This window comes from Salminus brasiliensis, chromosome 22, assembly GCF_030463535.1.
Source record: "Salminus brasiliensis chromosome 22, fSalBra1.hap2, whole genome shotgun sequence".
Classification (NCBI taxonomy): Eukaryota; Metazoa; Chordata; class Actinopteri; order Characiformes; family Bryconidae; genus Salminus; species Salminus brasiliensis.
Genome location: NC_132899.1, coordinates 21,219,734 through 21,234,465, shown reverse-complemented (window position 1 = coordinate 21,234,465; position 14,732 = coordinate 21,219,734). Strand labels below are relative to the sequence as shown.

The 14,732-nt window shown below is 43.4% G+C and overlaps 1 protein-coding gene across 3 annotated transcripts in view; it reads left to right on the top strand.

Moving 5' to 3' along the window:
• The first annotated feature begins 7,142 nt into the window (after window positions 1-7,142).
• The window catches only part of myocd (myocardin), a 29,288-nt gene continuing 21,698 nt past the window's right edge, over window positions 7,143-14,732 (top strand). For 2 of the 3 annotated variants that reach the window (XM_072667815.1, XM_072667814.1), the window contains exons 1-2: window positions 7,143-7,448; window positions 11,544-11,609. In XM_072667815.1, coding sequence (XP_072523916.1) covers window positions 7,394-7,448; window positions 11,544-11,609 — 121 coding nt within the window. In that variant the 5' untranslated portion in view covers window positions 7,143-7,393. The remainder of the gene's footprint in view (window positions 7,449-11,543; window positions 11,610-14,732) is intronic. The other variant, XM_072667816.1, reaches the window with a different exon arrangement.

Genomic DNA, 14,732 nt, shown 5'->3' with positions numbered 1-14,732 from the left:
TAGTGCGATCCTGATTCAATATGGATGGCTGAACCTCTAGCGGTCTAGCTCTCTTGTTGTGTTTTGGATTCCAGGCCCATTGCCTTCTGCCAGCTCAAAGGAAATCTCACTCCTTCACACCAAAATAAAACGTTCCCCTCCATCTTCGCAAACTTGGGAGGCTTTGGCCCAAGGGCCTCCTCATGTCACTTTCGATTTGGACTTTGCCCGCTACGTAGCACTGTCTAATGAAATCCCAGTGCGGGTTTCTAACTCCTCATGTGGCCCTGATAGCCTCTTTTTCCCCCCATCCCCTAAGCTCCTCAAAAGAGAAGGAGGTGGGGGAGACCCAATGCGTGAGAAAGCTCTAGCCTTGCTGACATTTGATTTGGGCTGATAAAACCAATGCAGCAGCGTCTGGATATTCTTTTCTATCAACATTTCATTGTGAGAAATGTTAAAAACTGAACCTGAGGAACGTTACCCAAACCACATGAAAGATGAAGACTCTCAACAAGACTTTTTGAAAAATTTTTACCCTAAAGAATGTCCAGGGTCTAAACAAAAGTCTATTGAAGGAAAAAAAAAAAGTTTCTTGCACACCAGAAAGTGGACAAATCTCCAGATCTTTGGCTTTTCCTCAGGAGACTGGTTCTCGCGGCGCTCCATTTGGGAGTGTTTACCTGTGTCTGTGGTCATCTCTCCAAGCCAAAGGCAGCAGCGACAGTAAGCAGAGGACGGTCATTAAAGCAGTGTTGTAACTGAGACCAATAGGCTTCAGAGAGATAAGACCCAGCTGTTGCTGCTGCTTCAGGCCTTCAGTGTGCTCATAGCTGCCGCTGCAGCCAAAGAGTGCCATCACTTGCCTTCACCACGCTGTCTCTAACTCATTCCATCTGTATCTTTCAATCAGTTCCATTAACCTCCTCAGGTTCCCAAGGACAAATATGTCTTGAAATGCCATTTCTTACAGTTTGGTTAATTTTTGTACCTCAAAGTTCATTGAAGCAATGGGAGAACTTAGCTAAAAGTGTGGATTTAAAATTTTCAGGACTTTTAATTGGTTGCATGTTTATAAGTAGATAGTCTTATTTTCCATTAAACAATAGAGGGGACACCTTTATTTACAACCCCTACGAGTAGTATGAGGATATACCCAGTTAGAGGGTGTCACAATAATTGGGAGAAGAGCATTATTTTGCGTCAGCGTCAGCATTATAAACACAACACAAGCAAAAGTGTTGGGCGGCACCATATAACTATGGTGGTCTGTGGGTGAAGATGATAAATTGAAAACATCCACCTAAATGTCCATACATCTGCTCATTCTGTAGAGGGGAAACCAACACTAGAGAACTGCTCGGTTATAAAGCTCCAGTGAATCGGACACGTTGTGTGCTTGTGAGAGTCTTAGGCTAACGTCTTACGTGACAGTCTCATAACCAAGCTTCATTACCAAGGTTCCCCTTCAAAACAGTACAAGCAGACGTAGAGACGTTTGGGTGGATGTTTTTAATTTAGCACCTTCAATCATAGACGCAGGATCCTCTTCTTTGTTATGGTGCCCCACAACACTCCAGTCCTTTTATATTGTATTAGAGCTAGTTATTTGTGCTCTAAACAGCTCTAAGGGTTCACAGCAGTACACAGTTCAGACTGCATTCACTCTTTAATGCGATATGATAATTTGATAGGAAATGACCAGAAATTTAAACACAAAGGAGGAAGAAACAACACTTGAAAGTTGGCTTGACGAAATTAGCTGAACACATTAGCAGCTATTAGATATTTCATTATCTTGGTTTTTGTCATTGCATTTAACACAGTTTCCATCCATCACCATCAACCAAGACATATATCATTATAACAATGATGTAATTGTCGTTACATATAATACTTGTCTAACATGAATTCAGTGTATAGAAGGATATAGTAAAAAGGTAATTCTACCATTTCATCCAGACTCGTTCTGTTTAATTCCGTTTTTAAGACGCAAACAAAGCCAGTCAGAGTGGGTTGATGTGAAATGGTTCATAGTTGAGAAAGTAACTGACTTTTATTGTTTATCTAAACCCCCCAGTGAACCCTCAAGGATTTTCAGCTCTGTTGGTAATCGTGAAATAGTGGTAAATCTGAGTATTTTGCCTATACGTCTCAGGCATGGATTTTAAACACATGTTTTAGGCCTTAGCCTTTCAGAACTATTGTAACTTTTAGTGAGAGATTAAACTCTTCAGACTTCTGGTTTCTGTCACCACCACTAGAAACAATTCTGACTCTGTTTCTCCAGACATGCATCTCAACCCACTCTAAATAATGTATGTACATCTTAACAAATTAGTAATGCAGAACTTTTAAAAAATGGAAAATGGGTGGAATTCCCCTTTAATATTGCAAAATAACTATAAAGGGGGCTTGCAGGGCTTGATTCTCTATTCCCCCCTACTCTAGATCTGTAGGTGTTTTCGCTCTCACTCCTGCATTCTGTCCTCCCTTTCTGTGTGTGTGTGTGTCTCTCTATCTTTCTCGCTTTCCCATCCGCCGCCCCACTGGCTCCACTCTAGACCCCGGCAGGCTGCAGCTCCTCCCCTGGCCGTCTGTGAGCAAGACCCTGTCTGTCTGATGTGTTCTGAGATACAGCCAAGAGCATGACGAGCTCCACTCCTCTACTCTTCTTCTTTTTCTGTTCAGTGATCAGACCGTCTAAAACACTTGTGACACACTTTGTCGCTCCATTGTTCCAAGGTAGACCATATGCTGTATCTGTTTATATCTGGTGAAGTCCATAAGTATTTGGACAGTCATGCAATTTCTGTCATTTTGTCTCTGTACTTCAGTATTTAGGAATTACAACCATTTTTACATAGTGTTTCATCATAGGCTCAAAAGTAATTGGACAAACTAATATTATTATAAATATAAGGATTATTTTAATAGTTAGATTATAGATTATACTATAGATTCAGATCCTTCAAAGTCAATGAGTGCACAAAGGCCTCATGGTTTGCTGTTTCTGTGTTTTTTGGGTCATTAATCATCGGCACAGTGCAGCATTTGACAGCAGTCACATAATCAATAAATGCCAGTGACCCAGTTCCATTGCAGCCATACATGCGTATACCATAACAGTCCCTCCACCATGTTTGACATATGATGTTGTATGCTTTGATCTTGAAACCTTTCTCCAAAATCAAAATTAGTCTTGGTGCCTTGTTGACTTTGAAGATCACTGTCTAATCTAGTCATTAGCCATTCTATTCTTCAGTGTTACCAGTGGTCTGTAAACACATTGTATTTAAATTCCTGAAGATCAGATATATGGCTACCACCTCTAGAGTAATCTTGATTTGACTTTTCACCAAGGAAGGAATTGTACTTTAGTTGTCTTTCGTGGTTCTCCAGGCCTTTTGGGGTTTCTTCAGCCTAATGGTGACATCCTTCACTTGCAAGATCACCTCTTTGAACCACATACAGTATAGAGATGTCTCATGAACAGCTACCAAATGCAAATTAATCCACACCAGACCTTCTATCTCCTTAATGTGCCATGGAAGTGCTGATCAGCCAGCTGTCCAGTTACTTTTGAACCTGTAAAATAGAAGGACCACGTAAAAATGGCTGTAATTCCTAACCTGGTGCCTGTCACATCTTGATTGCATAGATTGAAATCCACTGAGGTGATGCTGTGTCACTGTTTGAATACTTGTGGACGTAACTGTATAGTTTTTCTTCAGAACAGCTTTTGAAACATCTGAGAATACAAAACAGGGGGGTGTCTGTTCCAGCTTTAAACAATCACTCACCTCCACCAACCTTATAAAACAATGAGAATGTGCTGATACGTGACCACCAGCCCTCCACCCAGCCGCCTGCAGACAATAGAAAAATAGCAGCTGATATGTATAGATCCGTTGGGTGACATGTCTGTCAGTGTTTACAGTACACGGTACTTTTTTAAAACCCATCTGTGCACTGAAACAAAGATATGGAGGAAGAATTCCGTATCGGTGCTTAGTTTGGAGTCTTGGTGTCTATTAATGCTTAAAAAAAGATTTGTAGATTCATAGAAGTTAAAAAGTGTTAGAATTGGAAACTGTTGAAATGATATTTTGGATTTCCTAACACACTGGGTAACACACAGGCGGCGATATAGGTTGTTCAGAAATTCGAGTGTGAATGTTAACAGTCCTCAAATGTTTGAATAAAATATCTCTTTGACGTGCCAATAAACACAGTTTGAAAGATGCTAACAGTTCTGATGAATTCAACATGCTGTTTTTTACGCTGGATTCTGAGAGGCACGTTCCTCAAACTCCAGAAGCAGTAAAGTTATGTTAGAACACCACCATAACATAGACCAAGAATTCTGCGCTATGGAACACGTGTGTATGTGTGTCTGGCCGTCTCCATGCTATATGACTGTATACAGTCGTTTATCATGAATCCAGAGACGAGGCTCATGTCTGGAGGTGACATGCTATTCTTCGGAGTCTGCTCAGATGAAACATGTCTCTTCTGGAGACGCGGGGTCCAATTAAAGGGAGGGATTAGGACGGGACTCAGTGACCCTCTGAGGAATTTTGCGAGGATGCTCTGTGTTCGCTTGTCAGACTCGTCCGCAGCAACAGCCTCCCTTTAAGCACTTTCACCTGCTAATTAAGCTTTCCAAGCTCCAGTCAAGGGGAACTGTGTGCGGCCAGGCGCTCTTTTCCTCCGCTCGCAACTCAAGATGTCCTAATGTAAATATTTGACTGCGCTTGTATATTGGACCGTGGACTGCTGCGCGTGGCGAAGGGAGTGGACGGATTGTTTGGTGCCATTAGCAAGTTTAAGCCCTTGGATTCATTTAAAATCTGCCTAAAGTGCTTTAAAACGGCAGGCCAAGCAGCAACACACCCTCCGAAGAGGCAGACAGAGAGTGGTGATGGTGCCACAGGAGAGCGGAAAGGGCCCAGGAGTGGTCACCCCTAACACTGGTCCTGGAGTACCTTTTGGCAGGCATATTTTGTCTCATGTAGTGTCTCGACCACTACACCCTATGTGCTTCATTAAATAGTGCAGATAGGGTGCCATCATCTCGCATCACTAACGTTTTGTTTTGTTTGTGGCCTGACCTGGTTGGATACGACCAGCCTGCTGTCATGACCTGTCATAACAATGCACTCAACCTCTACAGCCCCAGGTGGCGCTGCAGTGGTTGCTGAATGCTCCTAGACTGAGCATAACAGCCTTATGTTCTACATGATTTACGCATTGCTGTCACACTAGTTCCATACACAATACATTCAGCTGCTCGCAAGTAATAAACAATTATAACCGTGAAGTAAACATTACACTGTATTCTCTGTATGAGGTAGGACAATATACCGTGTGTATATATATATATATATTAGTATATAAATACTAATTTTAGGGTCTCCATTTCTCACATCTGGTCTACTAGATATGATAGAATGTTTACTGTAAATTATCACAAGAACATGGCTATGCCTTATTTTATAGTAAGTAAAGTAAGATGTTGGTATCTTTAATAATGTTGGAGCCCAATATCTGTACAGATCACAGAAATGGCAGAGAAACTGCAGCAGCCTCAAAAGTCTGTGGCTGATGATAGCTAACCATGGGCTACTTTGAATTTTTGATGGTAAAAGCAGTACACTACATGTCTGTACACTACAGTAATTGCACTAAATGTGGTTAGTCCACTACAAGGATACTCAATTTGAGGCTGAGGGTTGATGTTTTCCCAAAATAACCTAAATATTAAGATGATATTAGCTAATGCACTGTTAAAAAAGGAGTGCTTCTTCTATGTCATAGCTTGAAGAACCATTTGTAACACCTTCATTTTCTGGAGTGTAGAGAAAAGGTTCTGTGTGATGCTTTTCTGACCACTGAAGAACCATATTTGTTAAATTTGTGTAACAAATTAAAGTAACAAAGCCCTGCTTGGGTTGCGGTAGATGTGTTAGAGCAGGGTAAGCGAGAATGAGCAGTTTGTGGGACCACAGATCTATGTGTGTCCTTGAAAAGAGCTTAGTAGGTACATTCTCAGCTGGTAAAGCATACATTGTTAAGTGGTTGGTTGTTATGGAAGGGGCAAGCAGCATCTGGTTGGTGTAGGGTAGTGGGTAACACTATTACCCTTCACACTGTAGACTAGGGATTGATTGCCTTTACATCAAGTCAAGTTATTTAGACCTTCAAAAAGCTCACAAACATGGTTCTTCATGGAATCAAGGGCATCGCTCAAAGAACCATTTTTCAATCAGATACATCAGTGGCACTTGATATAGATGCCCATTCCATTGTGTTGGTTTTTCGAGCTGTTCCTCAAATAGCAGCAGCATGGGACCGTTTTTGTATTTGTAGCCACTGCATCCTTGCTTATTCTGAAGAATTCCAGTCCTGGCTGCATTCCTCCCTGACTCAACGATCAGAGGTGTTGTTGTGTATAATAGGCTTGTTTGGAGTAAACAGGCAGGCCCACAGGGACGGCCGGAGTAGTGCTATGACCGCAAGGCTACAGCCTTGCACAAGGAGTCAGAGCAAACCCCCTCCACCCCCCACCCCCCAGTCCAACTCCCGACCATTGTTGTGATGTACTGTGGGAGCTGGAGGAAACCTGTCATTTCGGAGAGGAGGCTCTTGCTCCTCAGATAGCGTATGCACGCGTCCAGGCTGACCTTTCCGAAACACTACCCTGCAGGTTACGATATCCTCTGCTGCGCTGCTGCCCGGAGGAACATATGTGAAGTTAAGTATGAAGAATGGCCCATCCTCGAAATGAAAATTTATCTAGCTCAGGAGGATGGCATGCGCCTCTCGCCAACCAGCGTGCATTAAGACCAGATGTGGATTTGGGGAGGCAGATTTCATCCCATGGTATTTCTTGGGGAAATAGAGAGTCTTAATTCTCGGGTTTGACTCCTGCTCCTCGTTGCAGATCCCTCGTGTGTGTGCGAGCGTGTTGTGTGCGGTGGGCTCGCGTGCAGTCCGACAGAAGGGCAGCCCCCCTCTCCGATGCTGAGGGAAAGTTCACCAGTGAGCTGGAGGGAGGGCTCAGCGCCGGCTCCTCCACTTTTAAGTCCCTCCCTGCTGCATAGCCCTATCAGTTTCTCTCTGGTGGAGTGGAGCCCCCACTGCTACATGGGACCAAAGCTTCTCTAAGGAGTCGAGCAGGGCGACTGGCTGGCTGACTCTCCTGTTTGACTTGCCCTGTCCCAGGGAGACTCCTGACTTCTCACTCCCCGCTTTTAGATGCACAAGGAGATACGTTTGCCACTTTGTTCGCTCTTCTCTTGGGCCCACACTGTCCATGACACTCTCTCTGCCCGGCTGTCCTGAAGCGAGTGGGCTTTAAAAGTGACCACTCCATTAATGCGCTGACACTGGAACCTTACCTTAGACCAGAATGACTCTGCTGGGCTCCGAACACTCTGTACTGATTCGCAGCAAGTTTAGATCAGGTAAGTCGCTTCATATTCTGTGGGGACTTTTTGGCAGCTGTCAAAATCCGCCGTTTGACAGTTTCTATATACATATATAGTTGGTGTGTTTTAGAGGGATTACACACACACTCCAGTTTTGTTTGACCACAGAAGAAAGGACAAAGAAAGGATTGTCTCGGATTGTATCTCTCTATAAGTTAAGCTGTGTTGTGTAGAGAGCATGTTCAGACTGCTTGTGGAATTGCTCTCATCTGTTGGAAGCTCAGAGCATTTGGCACCTGTTCTCCTTTGTGTACATGAGTCCTTGGTCAAGCGTCTGCTTCTAATAGCCGGAACTGATTTCAGAGGTCAGAGGTTATCAGATGAGAAAAGGCAGCAGTTTTGCGGCACCCTACCAGCCTCAAGTGTGAAGGAGCGCACTTCTCCTACACGTCATGTTGGTGTGTGATCCCCTGCCCTGCTGTCTTTTCTTGTTCTGACTTCAGACGCCTCTCTTGTATTGCTGTACAGATATACATACACAGTCCTTCTTCAGATGAATGCTGAACTCCTGCATGGATATTAATGCACTGTGAGCAATACTGCCACCTCTCAGACAGGAACGTTACTGACGGAGCCAGAACTCCCCATGACTTCCACACGAGAACAATTCAAGCATCAACGGCTAGCCTTGTTTAACGAAGACAAACTGTTGACAGCTAACACATTAGCTTTAATTTGCCTTAAATCAAAGTTACCAGTTCAGGCTGTTTCAAATAATTGATTTGACTTTACAATTATAGTTTTGTTTTTTTTTTTTTCTTTTCTTTTTTTTTCTCGGTAAACTAATCGCTTACCAGAAATTACAGGCAAAATTGAGCTTTTCCCTTGCTGTTGTTTAGAGGAGCAGTGCAAGGGGAAATGACCCCTGCACCCAGAGGAAGGGAAGATGTAACGCCTCTGGTTCGGTCAGGAGTGCTTAAAAGGCTGCTTGTTTTGACCAGCACACATTAGCGCGCTAATACTCCACAGATGTGGGACTGTTTACACATAGATGTACACATTTTGGTTCCCTATGGCCGCTGGCTGCAGATATTCGTCTGTATATGTGTGTGTGTGTGCACGATGAAGCGAGGCAGATAAGGATCTGCTGGTGCATCCCTTACGGATGTGTTTGACTCGTTGAGGGACTTCATTAGAGGCTGCAGGGGATGGGTGGCTCACTCCCACTCTTGCCTACAGATTACATAACTTTGCTCCCATGCTACCAAACATTCAGACAATTAAAGGTGTGTACAGGATTTTCGGTTGAAGCCATGTCATTTCTACTGTCACAAAGGCAGCTGAATAATTCGGACAGGTTTCTGGGGGGTTCTGAAGGCTCTTGCTGTGTTCTTCTTTAGGTTGTGGTTTCTGATATTGTACTGATATTGTACACTCTTACACATCTATATTCTATATTTGTTTTGTATTATATTATTTGATTTGACTTATAACAGACTTATAACAGTTATATTGTCCACTTATAGTGTCTGTGTAGCTTTACCTTGTGTAAAGATTAAATAACCTCCTTTTTCTTTAGACAAGATTCTTAGTTTGAACTCATTTCAGGTATTGCTTGGAAATTGATCCTCCTTCCTAAAGGTGCTCTGTTGGCCCTGGGATTTGGTAGCTAACTGACCATTTGGCCCCAATGCAGTTCTTGCACACCCTTGGCCAGCCCACATTCTGATGAAGTTCCAGGTCCAAGCAGGGCCAGGTAATCAAGAGCTGATTACTTGGATCAGGTGTGTTAGGAGCTGGAACCCTACAAGATGTGTATACGGGCGGAAGTGTCCCTGGAGACTGCACTGAGAACCTCAGTGAGAACCTCTGTGTTTACTCACTGTGTGTTCAACTGGGGTTGGGGGGGGGTGACCTGTCTCAGATTGCTGTCAGCTTAATAAGACAGTAAGCCCTCTGGTGGGCCTGGGTGAGTTTATTCTGTTCTACCTTCATGATCCTTTCCCTTGAACTGGCAACAATACGTGCTGTGTGATGCAGACCATGTGAATAAACATGACTGCAGAATTGACCCAAGTGCTACTGCATTACGTTATATTGTAAAATGGGCAGCTTCAGTTCTAAACTCTGATTGGCTGAGCCAGGTTCAAAGTCATTGTAAGTCTGAGTTCTGTGATGAAAACCCCAGTTAAAAAAATGATGGAATAATCATTGACCATTATATGTTGTTTAGCAACCCCTGCCTACTGTTAAGATTTTCATTACTAATAAAATCACTGAGGTCTCTGGTCCTATCTAGATAACACAGTAAATATTCCTCCCACACATGCTAGTTTAATGAACAGTACAGTAGAAAGGTTGCCATTGGTGCACAAGGCTTCACAAGTGACCCTCATTAGACGCGAAGTTGAACAGCTGCGTCTGTCTGCAGTCAATTGCGCAGTTGCTGGTGTCATGAACTGTACGTTCTGGCTGGGATGAATCATTTGCTACAGAAGCAGACCATTCATATGGATACAAATATCTCTGAGGCAGCTGCCTTATGTCAAGATTACTGCCTTATTGCTATTTGCACAAAAAAAACCCAGCATTGCACATCAAAGTCTGGAGCCGCTTGTTTGTTCCTGCGCTCGTGCACACTGATAAAAGACTGCATGTTCCGGAGCTGGAAAAATGAAATTCATATTCGTGCAGAGCACGTTAAGGATTATTCAGATTGGCACAGCTCTGAAAGCCCTGTTGGAGTTGTCTGATGCAAAACTGCCCTCAATCGGGCGGTCGGGGTTGGGCTAGGTTGTTTTCGCAGGTACATGCCCTGAAGACAACTGGTGCAGCTATTTTAGGCCATTAAGTCAGCTCATCTGGTTCTTATTGTTGGGAAGGATACTTGATCCAGAGTGTCTGCAAAGCTGTGATTTTTCTTATTGAGGGCAATTATTGAGGGCAATCAGAGGATTCTGGCCTCCTTTATCGCCCCCCCACCAAGCAAGGGTAAATAGTACCGGTGCTGCCAGGAGGCCAGCACCAAACCCTGCTTAAAGTGTTTTTCCACTTTCAGCTTTTATTAATTCACCTGTTACTGGGCTTGGAATAGTTCTCTGCTTTATGTGCACCTCTTAAAAGAAGAGAATACCAGGGAAAGCCTAGAATTCTTGATCTTGAAAGCCAGTTGTTTAGAAGAAGCAGCACCCACAGCTGATCCACCCTGGTTAGCTGAGATTGAAGGACTTCGGTGGTCTAAAATAAGCTCCTAAATTGTTCGAAAACCACTTTCAGGTAAACGCCATGATGGGTTGCGAGAGCTGCCAGGGCCGTTTGCGCGAGAGTGTTCCCCACCAGGTGCCAAAAATCTGCTGTGCTGCCCACCTATTTACCCATTAACGGTCCACGCCTCCATGCTTGGCACCGGGCTGCTCAGGTTCAGGTTGCTTGCCCAAAGTGTTTTCTGAAGAGAAGCAGATGTTCTGCGTGAAGACTGCTTTTGTGTACCACAAGTTTGAAGGCAGACACTTTTCACTGCTTGCGTGTCCTCCACCTTAGTCTTTACAACGTTGGAAAGTGCTCTAAAGCCCCAGTCCATGTACCTAAACTACACTCTACAGGCATAACAGCTTTCTACACTAGTAAACTACCTAATCATTCACCTTCCAGTCATGATGTGGCCGGTAGTTCAGCAGATAGAGGCACATGCTGTGATGTTCAATGGACGTCACTGAGATTCTGATGAGAGCCACGCCACCCAAAACAAAGAACGCAACAGGCCCGCAAATATCACTTAAAACAGGATGTAGGTCTATGATAAACATGGCTCCTGGCTTTTAAACAAATCTCCCTGCAGTGTGTGGTCTTCGTGAGTGTGGGGGGCAGTGGCGGGGTCATAACTGTGAGAGCTGGTCAGTTTTCGGCGCTGGTTTGTGTACGAGTGTGATTCTGTTCCTCGTGCAGGAGACAGGAAAGACGTTTTGCTATCTCTGATGAGGGGGATGATGTGTTCCCTAGCTAGACACAGATTTACGGTGCGTTCTGTAGTTTCACTTATGATGGGTCACTCTCTCTCTCTCTCTCTTTCTCTTTCTCTGTCTCTCTCTTTATCTCTCTCTCTTACTTTATCCACTCTATATCCACTCACAGTCTTACAGTTGAGGCTCCAGCAGAGGAGGACACGAGAGCAGTTAGCAGACCAGGGCATCATGCCGCGTGAGTAACGCATCGATTTTTTTTTTCAGCATTTCATACACATCACCACCCTGCCCCTTCCCCCACTCACACCATTCCACTCAGTGGCATTTCAGAGAAGTGTCACTAGTGGAGAACGGAAGAAAAACTTCCACGAGTGCAGACCACACCACTCATCCCACAGTAGAGCAGGGGGAAGCAAGCAAGGAAGACCTGTGTAACCTAGAGGTTCCATAGATAGTAAGCATAAGGGAGGAGGGTCCAGAAGGCAGGTTCGTTCCCTGCTAAACACAAAGCCTGACAGACTTTGTGAATGTGGAAGTACTTTGTTACAGCCAATTCATACCGGATGCATTTTTAAAAAAGAACAGGTATGCTCCCATTATAATCAGTGTTTCCGTCCACACCGAAAGCCCTATAACCCTTGAAACACAAGGCTTTTAGAAAGCCTTACCCTCCCATTATAATCAGTGTTTCAGTGCACACGAGTTGGGCTAGACCCCGGCCTTCTAGACACATTGGTCAGAACACGAGCCCTTCTCTTTTTTTAACTTGCATGCATGAGTGAATTTAAACTCCAAAGTGATCTAATCAAATCACACACTCTCACTTTCTATAGCACTCTAAAGTACACATATGGACAAATGTATTAAGACAAATTCGTAGTTTCTTCTGAAATCTAAGATATTAAAAAAGAGTTTATCCTGCTTTTAGTGGAGGAACTGCCTTCACTGTCCAAGGAAGGCTTTCTACTAGGTTTGGAGCATTGCTGTAAGGATTTGATTGCATTCTGAGTCAAAGAGCATTGGGATGTTGGATAATCACCACCCCAACCCATCTCAAATGTATTGGATGGATCACCATAATTCCAGAGAACACAGTTCCACTGCCTCACAGCTCAATGCAGAAGGGCTTCATACCCCTCTAGCTCATGCCTGGTGTTAGGTATGGTGCCAATAGGTTCATGTTTATCTGCTGCAGAGAGTCCTATTCTATTGGTAATATGGACTTGACAAGCTGTCTGTGTGCATTTGCACAGCAATGGGTGCAACTTCAAGTTAAAGTTAAAGCTAAATGCATTCACTAGAAGGGATGTCCACAAACATTTTGGACGTATAGTGTATAGTGTATAATGTAAGAATATAGGCTAATATCAATATGGAGTATCTGACAGAAGTAACAGTTGCAACAATGGCTTGTTGATATGGAAAATCTGCCTAGTTTATTCAGTCCACTAGTTTCCTCCATGCATGTTCTGTGGTGCTGTCAGCTAGGCGCCGTCTTCGGTCTTGCGGGTTGTGGGCAAAGCCAGCAGCATTATGCTCCACCAACGACAGCTCAGCCCTGTAAATATTGTCCTTTACCTTTGGTTTGCAACCAGTGTTGAAGCTCCATCAGTCTGTATGTAGGGCTTTCACTTTTGTGGCAATATTTGAAGCTACCAGCTCTACCAGCCCTTTATGTGAACATTTTATAACAAACAGACCAACAAAACAGTCTAAAAATGACTTCTATAAATATAAAATAAAAAATTCTATATCCTAACATACATTAAGTTAGGATCAGAGGATTCTGGCCTCCTTCATTACCCCCCCCCCCCCCCACCCACACCACCCCCACCAAGCAAGGGTAAATAGTACTAATTTTCTTCTCTACACTGCAAAATGTAGGTGGTTCTTTAAACCATGGCATAGAAAGTGGTTCTTCTCCGGCAGTGCTTAAAGCACCATTTGAAGCACCTACATTTTCACGTGTGTAAGCTAGAAAACTGATTAGTGGTTCCAAATAGAGTAATTTCATACAGCTGTAATATTTTTGTTCATATCAAGTACTCAGTAGTTTTGAACATGAAAGGAAATTGACAGTCTTGGGACGATATAAAGCTAAACATCTGAGGTAATTAAAGAAAACACAGCCCCTTCCAAATGTATGACCCACCTGCTGAAAAACAGATCCCCTTTCTACAGTCACGCTTAATGTTGCACTCATATGTACTACACACGCACACACACACTTATACAGAATACTAGATACAGCGCCATTATGAGCTCACCCACAGTCTGTTTTGCTTGTGACTGGTTATATTCATGGCTGTTGAATGGTACAGCCAGCTATAATGGTAATAGCTAGTGTTCCAGCAAAAAAGCAGCAGTGGTAAGATAACAAGTATAAGCGCCCAGAGGAAAAGAATCCAGAGCTCTGCCCAGTCCTATCAATCTCTGGGAGACGGCCAAAGATAAAGGGCCCCTAAAACGATTGGCCAGTCTGCAGCCCTTTAAAAAGAATTTTCAATGGCTGTTTATCTATTGATTACAGACTAGAGGTGGACAAAGCTAGATACAGAGGTTTGCAGGGTTGGGAATAGCTGTCATTCACTAGCGTTAAGCAGGTTCTGCCAGAAATGATATCTTGGCAAGTGAAAGCATCTTTAATGTAGGCAGTGTGTGTAATATTTGTGTTCATGGGGTTTTGGTATGAATGTGAACCCAGGGACTTTGGGATGTGTGAAGGCAGTTCTAGACATTTTACTTAAACAAAGTGAGCAAACACTCTTTAAGTGATGCCACAGAGGAGCCAATTTAGTTAAAAGACATTGAGACACTTCAGACTGGTAAAGAACCTTTAGATTGACTTCTTTTAACCATTAAACGGTTCTTCACACTTGCTTTATCTCCTTTATAAACATGTTTCAGAATGGAACCAAAAAAATTCTTATAAGCCTTTATTTAATGTTTGTGGCACCTTTATTTTAAAAGTGGGACATGATGTTAAAATGAACATATCAGGTGGATTGATGGTGAATTTGACTTAATTGCAGCAATATTTCTTTAAAATATGCAACGAAAAAAAAGCAGCATTGTGCTCCTGACCTCATTGTGCAACAGTCGGAAATTGGACTTCACATCCTAGAAGGACACATTGTACACAGTTTCTACTAGGTTTTGTAGCATTGCTGTGAGGCTTTGATTGTATTCAGCGAGCATTAGTGAGGTAAGGATGTTGGATGATCACGAACCCACCTCATCCTCAACTCCCCAACTCATCCAAAAAGTATTAGACAGAGCACCCTTAATCATTCCAGAGAACACAGTTCCACTGTTTCACAACTCAGTGTGGGGTGGGGTGGGGGTGGGGGGTTAATAC